This window comes from Bison bison, unplaced genomic scaffold, assembly GCF_000754665.1.
Source record: "Bison bison bison isolate TAMUID 2011002044 unplaced genomic scaffold, Bison_UMD1.0 scf7180017864203, whole genome shotgun sequence".
Taxonomy (NCBI): domain Eukaryota; kingdom Metazoa; phylum Chordata; class Mammalia; order Artiodactyla; family Bovidae; genus Bison; species Bison bison.
In genome coordinates, this window is record NW_011494775.1 from 1087298 (window position 1) to 1108726 (window position 21429).

Here is a 21429-nt window from a genome sequence, read left to right on the forward strand (position 1 = left end):
TAACAAACACATGAAAAGATGCTCAACATCACTCATTATCAGAGAAATGCAAATCAAAACCACTATGAGGTACCATTTCACGCCAGTCAGAATGGCTGCGATCCAAAAGTCTACAAGCAATAAATGCTGGAGAGGGTGTGGAGAAAAGGGAACCCTCTTACACTGTTGGTGGGAATGCAAACTAGCACAGCCACTATGGAGAACAGTGTGGAGATTCCTTAAAAAACTGGAAATAGAACTGCCTTATGATCCAGCAATCCCACTGCTGGGCATACACACTGAGGAAACCAGAAGGGAAAGAGACACATGTACCCCAATGTTCATCGCAGCACTGTTTATAATAGTCAGGACATGGAGGCAACCTAGATGTCCATCAGCAGATGAATGGATAAGAAAGCTGTGGTACATATACACAATGGAGTATTACTCAGCCATTAAAAAGAATACATTTGAATCAGTTCTAATGAGGTGGATGAAACTGGAGCCTATTATACAGAGTGAAGTAAGCCAGAAAGAAAAATACCAATACAGTATACTAACCCATATATATGGAATTTAGAAAGATGGTAACAATAACCCTATATACGAGACAGCAAAAGAGACACTGATGTATAGAACAGTCTTTTGCACTTTGTGACAGAGGGAGAGGGTGGGATGATTTGGGAGAATGGCATTGAAATACGTATAATATCATATATGAAACGAGTCGCCAGTCCAGGTTCGATGCAGGATACAGGATGCTTGGGGCTGGTGCACTGGGACGACCCAGAGGGATGGTATGAGGAGGGAGGAGGGTTCAGGACGGGGAACACATATATACCTGTGGCAGATTCATTTTGATATATGGCAAAACCAATACAATATTGTAAAGTTAAAATTAAATTAAAAAAATATAAATGGGGAAAAAAATAAAATGTGTCACTATGTTTTGAGAGGTTTCAGTAGTCTGAAAGCCTTTTTTTTTTTTTTTAATAAAACCCATGTTTTATTTTTCATCTGCAGATAACTTTAGTTCAGTGTCTTCATCTACATCTGTGTACTTACATATACATAAGTTTATTAAAAAAATAGAGTACAGTAACAACTCCTGAAGTGTGGTTCTAATTTCTACGTCCTCTCTGTAACGCAGTTTATGTTTCGGAGTTCCTGTGAGACATAAAACAAAAATTTTCCTTAATTTATAATGTATGTAAATCATAGGGATGGAAAAGCACAGGCAATTTTAGCTGTTTACACTGTGAAAGAAAGCTCCAATAGCTTCTGGTTATGTTTTTACTCTCACTTTATGAAGAAGGAATAATTAGTAAATTTTCCCATGGTGATAGTGGGCAATCATTTTATGACTGTTCATAATGAATTTTATAACCCGGATGTTTCCTCACCAGTCTTATTTTAAACTGAAAAAGCAAAATACAAACCAAACAAAATCCCCTCATCTGTCCCTAATCGTTTTTCGCCATCCGTCAACACTGCTTTGGGATGGCTGGCTCCTGTTAGAGGAGGAAAAAGGACTCTGCCTGGGATTCTGCTAAGGTCACTACTCCTTCGATCAACAAAGGCCTTCTAAGGCTGGCTCAGCGAAGGCCAATGTACAGCAAGTGGCTGCACCCAGATCCAGCTTCGTGCAAGGGCAAGGGGTGAGATGTCTCCTAGAGGCTTCACTTTTCCTGTCACACACAATGAGCCTCTCCGATTCTCAAGAAGAAGCTATGAAGGGTAACCGATCTGGAGATTATATCTCTCATCAGAAATCATGCGGGGTTACAAACTTTCTTGCAGGGTATTTCGAATTGCCAGTTCCGCCCTGCCCCACCCTAGGAGCGCCCCTCACCGCCCAGATGCCACCGGGAAGCCTCAGCCATTGCCGACTTGGACCACGACGCCCGTTTCGCCTTCCTAGGCCTTCAGAGCCTGCGCGATACTCTTGTGCACGTGCGCCCTTAGCTTGTGTGCCTGAGAGTCCTCTGACAACGCGCGCATGCGGGGCTTGAAGATGCGAATGCGCGTGCGCACTGAGGGCTGCGTGGGAGGGCTTGGCGTGAGGTATGATGCCGGCCTACGCATGGTGGCGTTTGTCTCCTGTCTGTTGTCGATTTCTAAGGCAAACCTGGCGTTAGGCCTGGGCATAATCATAAAAGTCGTAGTAACTAATTATAATGGGCTACTTTTTCTTGACTATTTAATATCTGCTGGCTTGTTTAGTCTTCATACTGCCCCTTCCTGAAAGGTAGGTGTTTTGTCCTCGTATAGAGTTGAAGAGACTGAGGAGAATAAATTACTACCAAAGTCGCATTGGGGCAAGGTTTGCTCAACGCCAACGCCCGAATTGTAACGGAGACCCCTGTCCGCCTCTGCAGCTTTCAGAAACCGATACTTCCTAATTGAGAGCTGTTGCTAAAAATAGCTTCCACCCCGCTTTCCACCCAATATGGTTGAAGAGAACGTTGAAATATATATATTGGGGGAAAAAAAAATCTGTTTAGCAGTGATGATGTAAAAGAGTAGGCCGAAACAGTAGTTCTTGGGAGCCCAGACTCATATCTGACACAGAAGCTTTGCAAAATGACATTTGTAAACTAGCTATAGATAGAAAACAAATTTGACTGTAAATTAAGGCATCCACAAGCCCGCCAGAATGTGAGACTGGAGGGGATTCTCACGTTGGTGAAAACGAAAATAAAAAGGAATAAACTGAAAAGCCCCAGGTTAGCCAGCTGAGAAACCCGTCAAGCTGTTTTGAAAGTAAGAAGTAAAGCCACTTTTTGTTATTCCTCTGGAAGAGATATAGAATAATGTTGATAAATGCTGTTTCATGTCAGGTAAAAAGGAAAACTAGGCCACACAGCAGCAGGGGTCAAAAACTATCATTGATAAAAGGAATAGGAGAGGTCTAGCAGAGGGCCAGCAGCCAGTGGAGTAGAGACCCGAGAAAAAGAGGGCTACTGGCCTAACTTAAAGATATACAGGATTTGCTGTTTCCTGTACTGGGACTCTCAGAGGCTGGAAAAATTATGTTTTCTAAAGTAATAGGTTATCTGAACTAGAAATGGAGGAGGAAACCCCCCTCCCATGTAAGTATTCAAATTTACATGAACTATAAGAATTAGGCAGAGGACTGCAGACTATTTTTAATCCATTGAGCTCAGTAATCTTGAAAAATTAGAAACCTATTTGGTTAAAACAAAACCACAATTTCAGGAGAGATAATATGCTTTAAGTTATTGTGATTGCCTTTGAGGTGCAAACATAAAAAGTCTAGTTTTGTATCAGGAGGAATAAACTGAGCTGTGAGCTTCACCAAGATAAACTGTTCTAGGATATAGTGTTGTTGCCCTTCTGGAGCTTGTTATTCACAGGTTTTGCTGAGTGTCATAAACCAGAAGTTTTATCTTAAAGATCTAGACTTTTGTGAAGAGGAGACAGTCTGTTTTAAATATTTGAAATTTTATTCTGTTTTGACATAAAACTAAGGAACACTCAGATAATCTATACCATGTTAGTATTCCCATCAGAAAAAACAGATAAAACAGTATTTAGAAAGCAGTATCAGTAAATCTTATTAAGCATTAGATGTGTTTAAAATGTTGATATTAATTTATAACCTGTAGGTGTGTGTATGACTTAAATGTTAAAATCTCACATTTGTTAAAGATCTTCTACAATTACAAATCCAGATTTTCTGTAGGCTTCACAAACCAGAGAGGTAAATAAATGTGCAGGAATCAAAGGATAAATGTATTATAAATATATATTAGTTGTATTACCTAATTAAAGCCATAATCTGTTAATACAGCTATGGATTTATTTCAAAAATTTAATTGAATATATTATTGATAGTGTAGTTGTTGTGTTTTCCAATGTTGGTAGAGTGGTTAAAGTTCTTCACTTTCATAGAGTCCAGATTGAGCTGCCAGCCGCTGAAACTCTCCTTCAGGGTTAAAAGCTTGTTTCACATTCAGACCTTTCCCGTTAAGTGCTAAATATTTGCTGAAAGTTGGTCGGACACGTAACTGTTTAGGAGCTGGAAGAGTTTGGTTTGGACGGGCTGAAATAGATCAAATAAAAGTTAATTTAGAAAACTTGTTCTAAACACATGGGTCGCACTAGGTAGTCATTATGAGACAGGAAAAGAAAAAATAGAAAACTGACTATGTATGAGAAGAATCCCTCAGATTTTATACTATGCTGGAATTTGTTTTTCTTACTAAATCTCAGTTAAGTTCTTTGTAACACTTGGCATAGCACTTTATAAGAGCGTGACATACCTGTAACATCTAATCTTGTGTTACATGTGGTCACTCCAGCTTCATTAACTGCAGACACAGTATACCATCCAGCATCTTTCTTGTTTACATCTTTTATCAATAAAGTAACTCTTCCAGAGTTATCATGATATAAACTGGAAAGAGATAATTACAAGTTGAAAGTAAACGAATTAGTTTTTCTGTGAGAATTTACTTATGATGTCTCTGACCTACAGAGTCAGACTAGCAAGAAGAAAAAAAAGCATTTGGAAATTCTGAGTCTGTAGCCAGTCATTGCATAACTACTGCTTTTCTTGAATTAAACATCCGCCTCATCTTGTTTGTATCATCTATTTCCTTGGGTAATCTTCTTTTATTGTTAGTAAAAAGGTAAATCCTAGCCTACTTTAACTGCTAAATTTCTGATTAGTGCAATCTAGCTTAGTGAGGCTTATCATATTTCTATATATTTTTAAAGATTGAAGTATAGTTGATTTACAATATTGTGTTAGTTTCATTTATATATATATTTTTAAAATTAGACAAATTGACGTCACAAATGCATGCCATTTATAATGCATTTCAAAGGATAACTGGATTCACCCAAGCACACTGTAGTTAGTGTAACTAACTCTCAAAATACTTATCCTACCTTATTCGATCAGTGTTGAATTGTACCATTTCATTATTTCTTTTCCAGAAAAGCTTTGGTGGAGGTACAGCCGAGATCTGGCATTCTAGCTTCACTGATTCTCCCTCAAACACTTTTTTACTCTGTGGTTTGTAGATGAACATTGGTGCTCTTCTGTGTTCTTTTGCTACATATTAATAAAAAAATTCATGTATTTGAAATATTATAAAAATATTAATGAAAAAGTATTATGAAGTTTGTATGCTGATATAAAAGTTTTAGAAAGTACTAACAACAGAAATGGAAGGTTTATGTTTCAGCTTTAGTTAAAATAATATGCAATTCTGTTGTATATTGTGATACTGTTTATAATTCTAAAACAGTAATGTAATGATGACTTTATAATCATGTTTCATTTGAAGAATTTAAGTTACATTGTCATATCATCTTACCTATTGGGAGACTGAGTGGTGGAAAGAGAACCAACAACTTGGGTCCAAATTCTGTTTGCCCCACCAGCCATGCGCATTGGGGAAAATTTTGTTTAGTTTTTCTGAGACTAAATTGTATTTATTATAAAGTGATACCCAAGTAATAGTGACTGCTGTGCCCACACCAAACAAAATTATGTGAGGATCAGTTGCAGTTATGAATGAAGAAGCACTTTGTAAACTATAAAATAATATACAAATGCCAGTAATTATTATGTCTTTGCTTTTCTTCAAATACCTGAGGGAAAAGAGTAATTGGTACTATAATACTATAACTCTAGCTTTTCTGAAGGAGAAATGAGGAGATTGGATGAATGCCAGCTGAAGTCTTTTTCAGCTCTAACATTATAGTATTTTTGGAGCGATTGGCATAGAAAGGTTTTGCCCAAAGCATAATCCCTTGAATTCTGTGTGTGGTATGTATGTGTTTAAAATTCCTAGATCACTAGTTTTTCCCTTAGTCTGAGGTCCCTTATTATATCATAGAATAATCTTACAGCTTTTTCATTCATCTGGATAGAATACAAATTCAGGATTGCCCATCCTTTAACTTGGTCAAGCTTTTATACAATAAACAGTGAATTATAGCAAAATATCTCTGATGCAGTATATCTTAAGTCATTTCAAATGTGACATATTTAAAGCAGTTAACTTGTAATATTTTAAAACAGGGCATTAGTTTTATGAAAACTACTAAAAACAAATTTGAGACATGGGTTTTATTCTACTTTTTTTCTAAAGCAAGTCAGCCTATTTTTGTCATAATTAAAGACTAGTTTCTGGTAAAAAGTGCATAGCCTAAGGCTAAAAGTTAACATTTACTCTTCAATTTTAAACTATGTGTGATTATAACAACCTGTGAAAATGTGAATCAGATCGATTATTTTAGACTATAGACCAGAAATATGATTAGATTAAAAATTTTCATTTTAATGTTTGATCTACAAATACTGTACATCTAAAAATGTAACTAGAGTATACTGCCTTCTTTGGTCTTTCTGAAATGTTACCTTATTTCTCTTCCAGAAAAGCTTTAGTGGTAGATCTGTCATTCTAGTTTCTTTGAGTTTCCCTCAACCTCTGCCCACTGTGGCTTTTACATAAAAATTGATGTTCTACTAGATTCTGTAGTATAGACATGAACCTTAAATGTAAAGTCTTTTTCAACAGTTTCTTTTTTGATTTGACATGTTTTTAAGGAGCTCTCTGGTATCTCTCTGAAAGCTTACCCAGGACGTCCAGCTGCACAGTAAAGGTGGCTTCTCCTGCTCTGTTCTTGGCAACACATGCATAAGCCCCTGCATCTGAAGCTCTGACCACTTCAAAGATGAGTGAATGAAAACCCTTCTCAGACACTATCATTTTGTGAAAATCATCTGATTGAACTGGTCGTCCATTTAGATACCATGACACATCAGGAGCTGGTAGTCCACTCACCTAGAAAGGAAAATACAAGATGATAGAATTTTAAATTACAGATCACTGGATCCCCTTTGTCCATTTATGAATTTTAACAATTCAGTATCTGAGTGGGTTTGTGATTAAAAATGCAAAGTACGATCTTAAAAGATATTTTCTTTCAATAATTTTTAACAAAGTAGTAAAAATGATAATCCTTGAAATTAATATAGTATTTTCAGACTATCTCAAACCACATCTAGCTCTTTCATATACAACCTCAGGCCCCTTAAGATCTCTTAATTACTATATTAAGGACATTAATTTATGTTATATTGATTTCCACAAGGAATATGAAAGTCATATGGATTTTCTGGATAATGGCAAGTGCAAATGAAGTCCTAAAAACACATATATATGAATCTTGCTAATCTAATTAATAACCTTTCCAAAATAGAGTGTTCTTGAGCTATAGTTCTGGTGTATGAATGACATTTTTTAAGTGTTTTCATATAAGCCTTAACAGTCAAATCTGTACACTGAATTTCACTCATAAGGAATCTGGAAAAATATTTTATGAAGAAAAAGTTCTCCAAAATGATGATAATAAAAATGTACGCCTTTCTAATAAGTTATTTTAGCCTGAAGAATTAATTCTTCCAGGCCAAGAGAGGGCAGGGTAGCTTGAATTTCTTGAAGAGGCATTTTACTTAGGAAATCCTATTGTTATGAAAGCTTCACTTATACAGGGTATTAGGTGTTCGGCACTATTGTAAGTACCTTATACCTATTTACTCAGTTTATCTTCAAATAGCTTTATGACATTGGTATAATTTTTATTCCCATTTTACAGGGAAAACAAAAGGGTAGTGATATTAAATGATTTGTCTCAGGTTACACAGCTGGAAAATGGCAGGGCCAGGATTTGAACCCAGGTAAACTTATGTATAGTGTTCTTATCCACTATACATATTACTGGGGCTTCCTTGGTGGCTCAGACAGTAAAAAATCTGCTTGCAATGCTGGAGACTTAGGTTCGATCCCTGGGTCAGGAAGATCCCCTGGAGAAGGGAATGGCTACGCACTCTAGTATTCTCGCCTGAAGAATTCCATGGACAGAGGAACCTGCTGGGTTACAGTCCATGGGGTGGCAAAGAGTCGGACACGATTGAGTGACTAACTCACACACGTACATACATACATACTACTTCTCAGGCTGTGTAGAAAGCTATGAAGAGGAGGAGACATTTTTCAAAATACTATCCCATTGTTTAATTTTTCTCCAATATTTTTGAACTTTTTTCTTACTTTGAAGTCCATTCTGCAGAATCTTCCTTCTTCAATTGACATGTTCTCTGGCACTTGAATGAAGCGAGGTGGGTAAAATTTCTCCTGGATTGCATCCTGATCATTCACGTCTCCTCTTGAAGATGATCTGCTTCTACAAAAACATTTTAATAATCATTGTGCAGAAGAATTGTCATTGCTCTTCCTTTCATGCAAATATGATTTAGCCATCACATTTGAAACCCCAGAGGCTATGCTGTTTGATCTGATAGTGTAGTAACAATGGAGAGAGGCTGCAGAGCTGTATTTATCTGTGGCATATTTGAGGACTGTTAGAAATGGTAGCAATTTAGAAACATCTGGGACAAATGATACATCTTTGTTTCTTTTTTTCAGTGCCATGAATTGATGAAGAAACTAATCTATTAAAATGCATGGACAATTATAGTCACATGCAAAGACTGTATAATTAGGATTGGGTTTTCATTATGAGAAAGTTTAGTATGGAAACATGGTCCTGGCTTATTTGACCAAGACATTTAAAAAACTTCCTCTGAGACAGTTGTGATAATTAACAGATAAAAATTTTTATTGTCATCTTGGACGTTAGAAAATTCATATTGTTCTTCTCTGTTGGTTCCAAAGCAGTATAAACATTTTCTGTTTTATAGCCATACTTTTTTATATGTGTGTTAGTTGCTCAGTCGTGTCTGACTCTGTGACCCCATGGACTGTAGCTCGCCTGTCTCCTCTGTCCATGGGATTCTCCAGGCAAGAGTATTGTAATGGATTGCCATTCCCTTCTCCAGGGGATCTTCCCAACCCAGGGATCAAACTTGGGTCTCTCGCACTGTGGGCAGTTTCTTTACCACCCAAGCATAGTTAATTTACAGTGTTGTGTTAGCTTTAAGTGTATAGCAAAGTGATTCAGCTATATACAGATATATCTTTTTCAGATTCTTTTCCATTATAGGTTATTACAAGACATTGAATATAGTTCCCTGTGCTGTACAACAGGTCCTTTTTGTTCATCTATTTTGTACCCAGAAGTGTGTATATGTTATCCTAAATTCCTAATTTATCCGCCCGCCAACCCGCTAATTCCTCTGGTGACACTGTTTTTTATAAAAGGTTTGTAAGAAACTTGAGGATTTTGTAAATATTACATTTAAAAAAATATGAACATGTTTTAGGTAGCAAAATACATACTTCTTTAAAATTAAAAACATTTTTTTACCTTACTTGTGATGTAGGAACTTGCAGTCGTGCATGTTCTATATTGTGCTGCTTGAAATTAAAACAAAGTGATAATGTTAACATGCCACTGTTAACTTGAAATTAAGCAGAATTTAGTAGCTGAACATTTCTGTTGTGGTTGTGTTTGTATTGTCATATATAGTTCTATATATTTAGCTGTTAAGCATTTAAAATATTGTATACTAACTTTCTAGTATTCTAGCAAGAAATCTATACAGTTAAGACTATTCACTAGATATGGTTTATGAAAATTAACTAAACTGAATTGATGGTGGTTCATTTTTCAAATGACTTTTTTATGTCAAAGGATGATGAATCCTCCTGGTGTATTTGAAATGGGAGCACATAGTACAGATTGTCCTTTGGTAAAACAGTAATAGTCATGAGGTCACTTGTGTTGGCAGTAGATAACAGGGTATTATGCTTACTACTCGTAAGTGGCACCAATAGCAATAAACACGTATTAGACTGGAAAATACTTTTCTTTTTGGCTCAGGGCACAAAATCCTGATGGACACTCTGGAAGCTATGTGTAGAGCTATGAATAGCCTTTGGAAAACAATATTACTCCCACTTAATAATGATGTATTTAATTTAAGCAACCATCTTTTAGGATTTATATCTGAGCACTAGCAAATTATTCATATTTGAGGATGAAATCAGGAATTGATGAATATTATAATTAATTGGTAAGATATTGTGTGCCTGTTTCTCATATTTCATTGTGCTTGGTATAGTGAGAGATACGAAGAAGTAGAAAATATAGTCCTTACCTGGACATACGAAAAACATCTGTATAGCAACATAGCAAATAAATACAGATAATTTATTTTGGGATGAACTTTAATTTTGTTTGTGTTTTGTCACTCTAAAACAAAATTCTTATAACTCTGCAATGATTGTTGGTGAGGCTTTGAGTTTGTCTAAGCAAAATGTCAAAAGAACAATCAGTATGGCAGAAACCGACACAATATTGTAAAGCAATTCTCCTCCAATTAAAAATAAATAAAATATAAAAAAGAGCAGTCAACTAATTTTTTAGTAAAAAAACAAATCCACTTAAAATCATAATATCCAAATTAAGTTTTTTACTTTTTCCTATAGTGGTTTGAATATATATAGATTTGTATTCATAGGTATGATATTTTTGGTTATATGTATTGCATTGGCCAAAAAGTTCATTCAGGTTTTTTCATACCATTTTAGGGAAAACCCAAATGAACTTTTTGGACAACCCAATAGTTTGATGACATTTTGTATTATTTAAGTAGACTATTTGAAGTGTAAGATTTTTCTTTTCTGATTTCATAATATATTTTGCTGCTATCTCTTTTCTTGGTACTGTCATCTTCATTTTAAAGTTTTTGAAGAACTAATGAGAAAAACAATACATCTTTGCCCTTGAAATCATACATTGAATTTGTAAGATAAACCGTCATCAATATGATGTTACTTTGAGTTATTTATTCTTATAGAGATATATTTATGTCTTATTCTTGCTTTAATCTCCTATTTCAACTCCAGAGCCCAACACACAGTAGATGGTTCATATAAATTAGTTGAATAAATGAGCATGTGAACGGTTTAGTAGCTAGGAGAGATTTAAGTTCTGTTTTCAGGTTCTAGTTACTTGCTGTGCTAGATAGACCCCACTCTATCCTTTTTAGTAGATCTAGTCACATTTGGTGAAAAAGTGAAAGTGTTAGTTACCCAGTACTGTCTGACTCTTTGTGACCCCACGGACTGTAACCCACCAGGCTCCTCTGTCCATGGAATTCTCCAGGCAAGAATACTAGAATGGGTAGCCATTCCCTTCTCCAGGGGATCGTCCTGATCTAGGGATTGAACCTGGATCTCCTTTGTGAATAGTGAGAGATCTGGGTTTGATCCCTGAGTTGGGAAGATCCCCTGGAGAAGGGAATGGCTACCCACTCCAGTGTTCTTGCCTGGAGAATTCCATGAACAAAGGCGCCTGGTGGGCTATAGTCGGTAGGATTTCAAAGAGTGGGACACAACATTCAAAAATTCCAACCTCATAAAAAGCATCCTTCTAAAGCATAAGAGGAAAATAAGATTGTTTCTATTAAATGTGACTGTGTGTTAATCACTCAGTTGTGTCCCACTCTTTGAAATCCTACCGACTATAGCCCACCAGGCGCCTTTTGCTCCCAGTTTCTGTGGACTTTTTAGGAAGGACTAAGAGATAACTACAGCAGGAAGACAGGAAGCAATAGCTGTTCATTCTGCCTCTCCAGCAGTACACTTCTCTTTGAGGTTAACTTGTTAAAATAAAATTGGTCAGGAACATGCCTGTGGAATATTCACTTTATGTTCTCCATAAAGTTAATCCCTTCTTGGAAAGGATGCTTTTGTTAATCCTGGAGCCGTTATTCATAAGGTTTTTGTTGTCTGTTTTGTTTTTAATAAGCATTTCAAAATACATGGAACATGTCAAAGGAATTAGATGTTTCATTAGTACACGAGTTTATTTTAAAACTTTGAAATGATAAACAGCTTATGAGAAAAGGTTGCAATTACTTTCTTCCGAGTTTTAACTTCCGTCCTGTTAAAGATTTACAACTCATAAATTTTCTGTCCATGTAGACGTTGTAGGGAGAGTCCTAGGTCTAACTGACCCCTAAATGTCTAGATGAAAAGTGGCACCATTAGCCTTCTGGTATTTTGACTTTGTAATATTTCATATGCAGATATTAGAACCACCAGAAAATAGGGTAAAGTTAAAAATTTTTGTGTATGTATTCAACCAGTCATGGCCTGTCCTTTTTTATATCTAATGCAGCATGGAAGTAATTGACTTTTGCTTCAAATGCTAGTTATAAATATTTAGAAAAGCATGCATCTAAAAATCACATGAAAGAAAAGTGCTCCAGTTAGATAAAGATTAGTTTAATTTACCTGTGCTGAATCTTGTGCCTCACTGTCATTTTGACCTTGAAACACAGCAGCTGCATTCTGTGGTCCTAGCAATCTGCGAGCCATCTTCTCCTCATATGTTAGCCGCTTTAAAGAAAGAATCATAAAGGAGATAGTAATGAGATTTAATAAAAGTTGTTTATATGACTTTACCTTAAAACCACCAAGAATTATAACAAAGAAACATAATTATGCCTATTGAATGATAGATACTGTATTTTTAAGAAAGCATTTTCTTTCATTCAAAGCGTTTCAACTTCCTTCATCTGTAAATATTCATCTCTGTTTTCTTTTTTCTCCTAGGAAAGACAAACTTTGTTGTTGTTCAGTTGCTAAGTCATGTCTGATACTTTGCCATCTCATGAACTACAGCGCACCAGGCTTCTCTGTCCTTCACTATCTTCCAGAGTTTACTCAAACTCGTGTTTTTTTTTTTTTTCTTTCAAGAAGCCCAAACAATTTTTTTGGCCAACCCAACAGTGGATTAAAGGCACATAGCAGTACTGTTTCAGATATCAGTGACTAATAATACAATGTGCAAAATAAGAATTGTAGCTGTTTTCCATTAATAGTATATACCAAAGTACATGAAGAAGTCAGGTTGACAGTTATTTCCCATTAGTTATTTGGTCATCAGACATTTTTATGGAAGGGCAATGCTTAAAACAGAATTTGAATTAAGTCATTCAGATTTTTTTTTTTTTTTCATTTGCTTCATTCTTTTACTGCTGAACTCCTAGAAGGGATTTCATGCAGAGAAATACAGAATAGGATCCAAGTATTCCCTCTTTTTAGATAATCCTATCCCTTGCTAATTATATGGACATAGCTCTGTGAGACAGAAACAACTGTCTTACTGAGATTAGATTTTATAGTTCTCTTGTCTTTTTATACAAAATAGGCATCTTGCTTACTTGGTTTCCATTGTGAAGAAGGCTGTCCTTGCATTTTAGCTTTCTCTCCAAATCTTGAATAAGAGCTTCTTTTGATCCTTGTATTTCGTGGTCAGGAGTTCTTGGTGTGAGCTTAGCATTTGCATTTTGGGATGACTTAACATTTATGGATTGGCCTACTGAGGGTTGTTGATAGCTTTAAAAAGAATAAAAGATTTTTATTTATTTATTTATTTACTTCACAATGTTGTATTGGTTTTGCCATACATCAACATGCATCCGCCACGGGTGTACATGTGTTCCCCATCCTGAACCCCCCTCCCACCTCCCTCCCCATACCATCCCTCTGGGTCATCCCAGTGCACCAGCCCCAAGCTTCCTGTATCCTGCATCAAACCTGGACTGGCGGTTCATTTCTTATATGATATTATACATGTTTTTATGCCATTCTCCCAAATCATCCCCCCACCTCCCTCTCCCACAGAGTCCAAAAGACTGTTCTATACATCTGTGTCTCTTGCTGTCTCGCATACAGGGTTGTCGTTACCATCTTTCTAAATTCCATATATATGCGTTAGTGTACTGTATTGGTGTTTTTCTTTCTGGCTTACTTCACTCTGTATAATAGGCTCCAGTTTCATCCACCTCGTTAGAACTGATTCACATGTATTCTTTTTAATGGCTGAGTAATATTCCATTGTGTTATTTTTAAAAAATAAGATCTTTAAGAAGTGGTAAAATAGAATTGGCATCTTTTTGTCAGTCACCTTTAGGTAGGTTGAATTTACCACTTAGTATTGTGGGTGTTATTAAAATACCAATTGCCTTAATAACAGTCAGGAAGAATTTTATAGGAATGGTTACCAGCTGTTTTTTCTTTTCTCTTTGTCTTTGCAAATGAAAATTAAGTAGCAGGAGGAGCAATTTAGATTAGACATAAGAAGAATGTTTTTCCCTGAAGATTTTCCCTAAAGAAGTGAGAGTGAGTCCGGTAAGTGGCAGCATGAGGGCTCTTCCAATATTCCAGTTGAATTTCCTAAGTTTGATTTATGAGTGGTTAGTAAGCATTAGTGTACTGGAGCTGACTCATATGGGCTTAAGAGAATGATTTTTAGTGTCTCTTCCCAACTCACTGTGATCTCATGTTGAAAGTCTGAAATTGATTGGTGAAAGTATATACACTAGGGAAATTGGTTAGTGCCACAATTACCACCTTCCTCCAGAGCTGATTGTTAAACATTTACCAGCATGACTACTGGTGTTCAATGAATATTCTCTTGCTTTGCATTGAATTTACAGTTTATATAATCTCTGGCTTTAATTTCTACTTCCTATTAATTTCATATTCTAGATAATCCAAGTATGGCACTATATAACAACTTCTAAAGTGATAGTTTCTTTAATGTTGCTAACGTGATTTTTAGAGAAAGAGATGATTAGAGGAGGAAGGAGAAAGAAATGTAAACTGAGAAAAAAGGAGGTCTGGAAAAAAACAAGTTTGAATGGCATTGGTTTAAATCCTTATTTCAAACTCCAATCCTAAATTTTATTCTAAGATGTCCTTGCACCTCTCAGAGTTTCCCTGCTGATTCTGATAGAGGACAGGGGTGGTGTTTAAGGAGTCCTGTATTTTTAGATCTGTTAGATAGCTCATGCTTTTATTCATATTTTACCTAGTTTATTTACTTAGGGTGCTGCAGGTGCTAGCTTATACCCGTTTAGTATAATAGATATTGTATTGTGTGGGAAAACAGGCCACTGCCCTCTGAATATTTTGCCATTATCATAATAAACATTCTGCAGATATCCAGATGAGGAAGCCTTGGTCTGTTCTCTGATATGTTCGTGTTCAAAAATTCTCAAGGATCATTAAAAGAACTTGTAAGCTAAGGGGAAATATATTTCCTCTGAGTGGAGCCAGAGATTTAATTTTTGCAGACTTTGGGGACTTGGTTAGTAATCTCTAGATTGTAAATATACTGAGGGAAAAAAGATGTTTTATTACTCACTGTTGTATTATTTGTATCTACTAACCCGAGGCTTTCAAAATAGTGAAGCGATACTATTAGTTCAATGAATGAATATTTTTCATTGTATTCAAGATACTCTATTGAAAGTTGAATATATACGTTTTCCTTTGTTGTATTCCAGATATTCAGGATTGCCTATATCAGTCCTCAACTAAAGTCTGATTTGGTCCATGAAGTAAATAGCCAAACAAAATGTTTAAGTAAATAGTAAGGTGGTTTTGTTTTAAGATTGAATTCCCAGGTCAAAGTGTTAAAGTTCCCTTGGTTTTATAGATCTACTGTTTCTTCAAATGTATGAAGTTAGAATAGTCTGCCTGTTTTGTTTTTGTTTTGAGCTAGCCTATAATTTTTTAAAAAGTTACATGTGTTTGGTAAAGTGAGTTAGCATTAAATAATAATTTTGTCACACTGTCATAGTGTAATATGTCTGAGAAATCCTAAAGGACTGTTAAAACCAAGGCTGAGAATTACTTACATGTATTTATGTAACTTCAGTCACTTTGTTCACTGAATACCTGCATTATTACCATTTTATATGGTTTAAGGGTTAGGACTTGCTATCTATTCATAATTAGAAACTAACATTATACTTGCACAGTGCTTTATAGGGTTTTCTCCCCCTAACATTAATCACCCAAATCCTTAGCTTTCGTTATAGATCAACATACTGAATCACCTAATAGGTAAGGTAGTCATGCTGAATGTCACACAGCAAGCTTTTTGAAAGGAGTACTTAAAGGGTTCCTCTAAATTTCCAGTCTGTTGGTTCGAGCAAATGTATGAAACGTTTGCTTAAGGGTTCCTTACTGATGAAAAGCTAACTAAAGCTTTCAAGCTTCTCTAGGTCAGAATCCAAGGAATTATTTTAGAAGACAGGGCAAACTTAAGCCCATCATAACAATGAGGGAGTTGTGCACAAATGTTCAAAGGGCAAAGCTTTCCACCTTGTACAGCTGGACACTGAATGGGTATCAAGTGGCTGTGGGAAGATTAAAAGAGTTATCTATGATTGCTGAAAATGGAACAGCTAAAGCTGGATCTTTGATCTCTAGTTTGGGGTCCTTCTATGCTTTATTTCTCATCCTCTCCATTTCATCCTTTTTTCCTCTCTTTAGTTCTATGCACAGAACTAAGTACATGGTCATGGCTCGCTAATATTTTATGGCCTTCTTTTCTGGACAGGAATTTGGAATAGGATTAAACACTTTACTAAGAAGAATATAGTAGTCAGAAAAGGTTATTTTAGATTTAAATATAGCTTTAAAGCTATATAAGCTTTAAATATATATATATATATATATAAGCTTTATATAAAGCTATATAAGCTTAAATATAAGCAGATTTAAATATGCTTATACAGCAAATTTAGAAATAATTGAAAGCTAGATGGAAAAGATTATCTGGGTAAAATGTAACTAAGAAAAATCTACAATGTGTGATAATGGGTATAATGGGAATTTGGGATGGAAGAGGAGAAGAGGGCTCTTAATTCCTGAAGGCATCTTTTAAAATTTTTAGGCCAAACCTGTGAGAATGCCTTTTTGTAGGTTAAAATTTTTGTCAGCCATTTCAGATGATTCTACCTAGTATCTGTAGGATTCTAACAAATGTGTTTGACTTTCTTGGTTTTCATTTTTAAAAATATTGAAAAATTTTCTTTGCAAGTTGATTTGCTGTGGTTAGACCACTAACAATTGGAATCTTTTGAAAAATTAGCCTCTAGAGAAAACTGAGAGAAATTAGTGAATTTCAGCATATCTGTTGATAAGCCTGTAACCAACAAAACATATTCCATCAGTTTTTCAGATGCCTTTGATTTAATTCTCTTGATGTTCTAGCCAGCCGAGGAATAGGAAAACTGATAGCCCAAAGTTTGCATAAGCACAAAGTATTTAGTTCATGTTTTAAAAAAAGCACAACCACTATGTCCTTCTTCATATCAGTTTCTCCTCGGACAGTTTTAGGGCTGTGGAAATAGTACATGCTTGCATAAGTCTGCAGGTATTCTTCCCTGTATTTAGATTGGTCCTACCAGTTGGAACAAAGTGTGGTTTTAATGATCTTCGAAACTTTAAGGTCACGAATCTATTCAAGCCTTTTTTTCTGATCATCGGGAAAATTTACATACTTTAGTGTCTGAATCCCATATTTTCTTTTTAGCCAAGTGGATATTCAGGATCAGAGGGGAAGACGGATAGTAAGAAAAGACTAAAACTGAGAAGAAACTTAATAGCTTCTGCTTATGTGAGAGGAAATCCTATCTGAAGAAGAGCAGACAGGTGTTCACCTCAGCTAAGCTTAGAATCAGAGGGATCAAATTTACAGCATGAGGAACTTAAAGCTGGGGAAATAGTTCACTGTTCTTGGGTATGTTAGAAATCTCTTTTGGAAGATGGAAAATAATAGGTAAGTCATTACCTATTATGTATAATATGTGTAATTCAAGTATAATATGAAGTAAGAGGTGATTTGGGTTTAACTCAACCTGAACACTGGAGAATGGGTCAGATGATTTATTGCCAGTACCCTGGTTCAAGGTGTTCCAGGAGAAATATGGAATGAGACCATGAAGTCATATTGACTTTTTAGATAGTGAAGAATGACGTACATAACCCATCCCCCTTCTCCCCCAGATACTAGCTCCCAGGATTCACAGTTTTATCTAACTATGTCTCTCTCTCTCTCTCTTTATATATATATATATATTTTTTTTTTTTTTCTTTTTCTTTTAAGCTCACTTACTTGGAGTCCACCGTGGAAGGGTTTTTACTGCTGCTGTAATCAGGCTGTGATGGTAATATGGAGCTGAGGAAGCTGGCTGGAGACTGGTTATAAGTAGCTGTAACCCTTTGGGCTGGGTTGGAGCCAGCAAGCTGCTGAGGAGAAGCAGGGAAAGCAGAGGAGGACATAGTGATGTGAGAGCTCACTGTTGAGGAGGCAGAATATCTTTGCTCTGTGCACTGGCGGGGTTGGATGGTAATGGAGGACTGTTTGGTCTGGCTAGAGTAGCTGGAGATTTCCGGTCCGGGAGGCTGAAGTCTGGAGCCACATGGATTTTGGGATTGGATGAAGTGTTTTGGACGTTCGTAGTTAAACATGTTTAGCTGGTTTATGGAAGTTGAAGGCAACTTATTGTAATGACTTGCTCCTGAAGGGGTGGGGTCCTGAATCTGGGTCTGCAAGCCTGGAATTACAGAAGGTTGCAGTGAATCAGAAGCGACCTTGGTCTGTGCCTCCTTGTTGAGATCCTGGGGATACAGCGCTCCTGGCTTTGATGGAGTGGCCTTCTCTTGAAGAATATTGTTCCTTCAAAAGAAGAAAGTGATTCAGTTACAGTATTTGCATAAAAATGGTACTGTGTAAGATCTTTAGGAGTTTATGTGCTTTATTTTTTTTTCTTAAACTTATGTACTTCCATTCCTTTATGTGTTGTCTTTGCACAAATGACTTCCACTTGAGAATAAGAAAAAATAATTCATTAGTGTTTGTTTGCCTCTGGGTGATTCTTCAAGCACACCTGGGGGCTTCAAGATGTAGGAAAAGTTTTGATTTTGAGTTCGCCAAGTGTTTGTTTATGAAAAGAAAATTTGTGATGTTGTTCAGTGTGTTCATTTTATTTCGTGTTTAGCTTTTGACAAAAGCCTGCAGTTTCATTAGCCACAGAGAGTTACTGATTTAAAATTATTAGCAGTTAAATATATTAGCTTCTATTCAGTTTGAATTCTTCCCATTGCTCATCAATACCAATGAACAACTCTTCTGATGCATCGTTAATTCATGCCTTGGTGATCTGTGATGAATGACATGGTGAATCAAGGTGAGCAGTGTGCTTCTTTTCTAAAGAACATTACTGTCCGTATTTGCTCCTTCATCCTTTTACAATTTCACAAAGTACAGCAAACGCCCGTACTTCACTGTTGTCAACCATGAGTGGATTTCGTTTTACCTTCTAATTCACTGCCTCTTTTTCTCCCTTTGATTCCCAATTGACCATAGTACCAAACTAGAAGATAATTAAGGAGTGACTGCATTCAAGTATCTCTCTGTATGTATATAAATTACTGTATTCCAGAACCCTTTGTAGTTTTTGTTATTTTTTGATTTTATTGGTTATTGGTTTTGCTGTTCTCTTAATTATTTGGTTTCACTTTAAATTATTTTTGTGTTTAGTATGTATTTTAGACTAAATTTTGAAATTGCTTTCATTCCTGTATTATTTTTTCTTTTGAAATGGCAAACAGTATGTACAGAAGGAAGTAAGGCAGGTTTGAAGCTAGCCTATACTTTTCCAAGAAAAGATGATTGCCATTTCTCATACTCAACACTGCATTGGCATTCCTGACTTTTGACAGTAGGTCCCCATTTTTCCTCTGATGGATCATTTGCCACTAAAATCAGCCTCAAAGAAATATTTTCACCTGATTTTTTCCATTAGTATGGTAAATCTGGGAAGGACTATATATATACTTTACACAAAAAGACTAGCCCCATAAATTGTTTTAACATTGATTCTGTCTTTATTCAAAATGTCAACTAATTTAATTCAGAATATGTTTAGTTTGCTTCATATAGTATAAACCAACATTGAGGTAATGATAAATCAAACTTGTAGCTAGTAAAATTAACCAAATTGTCATCATTGAATCCTAGTCTTATGATTATTTAATGTCCTCTCTTGAATAAAGTATCATTTTTAATGAAAAATTTCTAAACCCATCAACTTGATTCTCAGGTTGTATGTATAGTTTAGAGTTACACAGTTTTAGGAAAGAACAAAAATGCAACTAAACAGCCAAGAGAAAGATTCTATTGAAAAAGGCACTTCAAAAGTCATACATTTCTTAATTTTGAGTTTATGAACACAAGCACATTCAACTAGGGTGCACTTTAGTAATTAACTATATTAAGCCTTGAAATTACTGGAGAAAAACATCCAAAAGGAGGCTTTAATTAGATATTCTTAAAAAAAGAGATTATTTCAAGGCAAGTAGTTTTATACTCTGGGTTTACTCCATTGCAGAATTGAATCCAGTGTTTGATTTTAAATTCCTTTTTGGGCTGACAGATCATTCAGATTAATTTCAAATAGCAAGGAATAAACTGTTAAACAAATAGCCAGTAGATATTTTCCAGAAAGTTCCCTGTTTTTCTTTATGTGTATTTTTAGAATGTCAACTGTGTTGTACATTTTGATATCAGCTTACATAGTTAACAATTACTGTTATTTTTTAAAAAATTCAATTAAAAATATGTTCTTTCAAATGTTTCATTTTCATGTCTGAAGAAAATTTTGTACATATGTTCATGCAGATAACTCTGGAAGGTTTTTCTTCGTGTTTGTAGTTACTGTTCAACAATCAGTTCTATAATCCTTCTGTTTTATTGACAGTATCATTGTATTCCAAATAATGTTAAATAAATTTCAGAGATTTTATGAATAAAGTTCTATTAACTCTCCTGTTTAGAAAAATCTTAACTCTCCCCCCTATCTCTAATATACCACAAACTTAAACAGAAAACTGAGGGTATTTTGAAATATAGGACATTGCACAGTTACAGTTAGGCCAGGTGTCCTTTTTCAAAGAAAACTGATGATTGAAAAATAATGACACACAACTATCTTTCCTTCTACCTTTTTTAATGCCTTATAGTTTCAGTGGAATGAACAGGTCTCATTCTTTTCAAATCTTTGTGTAATGCCATTATGATCTTGTGGCTTTTGAACGTTTTATCTGAAGATCACCTTTTACATACTGTTCTGATTTGGACAAAAAACAAAAACAAAACCCAAAACTGAAGCAGGAATAAAGAAGGGACTTACCCGAGTTCCAGAGAGTGCCAGCTGGGTTAAACCTACTACTAAAGGGAAGGAAGAGGCATCCCTTTCCCTCGCAGACTAATCTAGTGGCTCTGTGCTTAGTATTATAGCACCACTGACTTTTATCAGCTGCCAAGCAGTGACATCTGATGTGCTTGCCTGTCCATCTACCTATGCTGGCATGTCAAAGTAAGAGTCCATGATCTAAACAATATCTCAGATGTCTTAGTGATATTTAAGGAGTGGGATTACATGAGCTTCTCTTGCAAGCCTCTTTATTTTAGATGTGAACTTTGACTAGGAGCTTTAGCAAGCACATGTAGGGGGGACAGCAAAGAACTGAGAAATGGGAAAAGGTGTAGAGAAAACTCATTTTCTCTTTTTGTGATGGGGGCTTTGATCTTCCTTTTTGAAAAAAGGACTGAAAGGGAAATAGTATTCTAAGA

The 21429-nt window shown here is 35.7% G+C and overlaps 2 protein-coding genes across 8 annotated transcripts in view; both read right to left on the reverse strand.

The window, feature by feature from the left end:
• Window positions 1–1884, reverse strand: part of PKD2L2 (polycystic kidney disease 2-like 2) — a 45555-nt gene extending 43671 nt beyond the window's left edge. For 3 of the 4 annotated variants that reach the window (XM_010844457.1, XM_010844454.1, XM_010844456.1), the window contains exons 1-2: window positions 1832–1862; window positions 1045–1146 (exon numbers count right to left, since the gene is read on the reverse strand). In XM_010844457.1, coding sequence (XP_010842759.1) covers window positions 1045–1146; window positions 1832–1862 — 133 coding nt within the window. Of the gene's footprint in view, window positions 1–1044; window positions 1147–1831 lie in introns of all 4 variants that reach the window. The other variant, XM_010844455.1, reaches the window with a different exon arrangement.
• A 1541-nt stretch (window positions 1885–3425) lies between these two features.
• MYOT (myotilin) lies at window positions 3426–21170 on the reverse strand. Of its 4 annotated transcripts, none has more exons than XM_010844469.1 (10): window positions 20987–21170; window positions 17908–18471; window positions 13157–13331; window positions 12225–12329; window positions 9289–9335; window positions 8073–8205; window positions 6596–6803; window positions 4897–5062; window positions 4266–4399; window positions 3426–4045 (listed from the first exon to the last, which is right to left on the reverse strand). In XM_010844469.1, the coding sequence occupies exons 2-10, from the start codon at window positions 18261–18263 to the stop codon at window positions 3873–3875; spliced, it is 1497 nt and encodes a 498-aa protein (XP_010842771.1). In that variant the 5' UTR covers window positions 18264–18471; window positions 20987–21170; the 3' UTR covers window positions 3426–3872. The 4 variants fall into 4 exon arrangements, with proteins under 4 accessions (XP_010842771.1, XP_010842768.1, XP_010842772.1 ...); XM_010844466.1 differs by having other exon boundaries at window positions 9289–9338; XM_010844470.1 differs by having other exon boundaries at window positions 17908–18349; window positions 20987–21088.
• Between the last annotated feature and the right edge of the window lie 259 nt (window positions 21171–21429).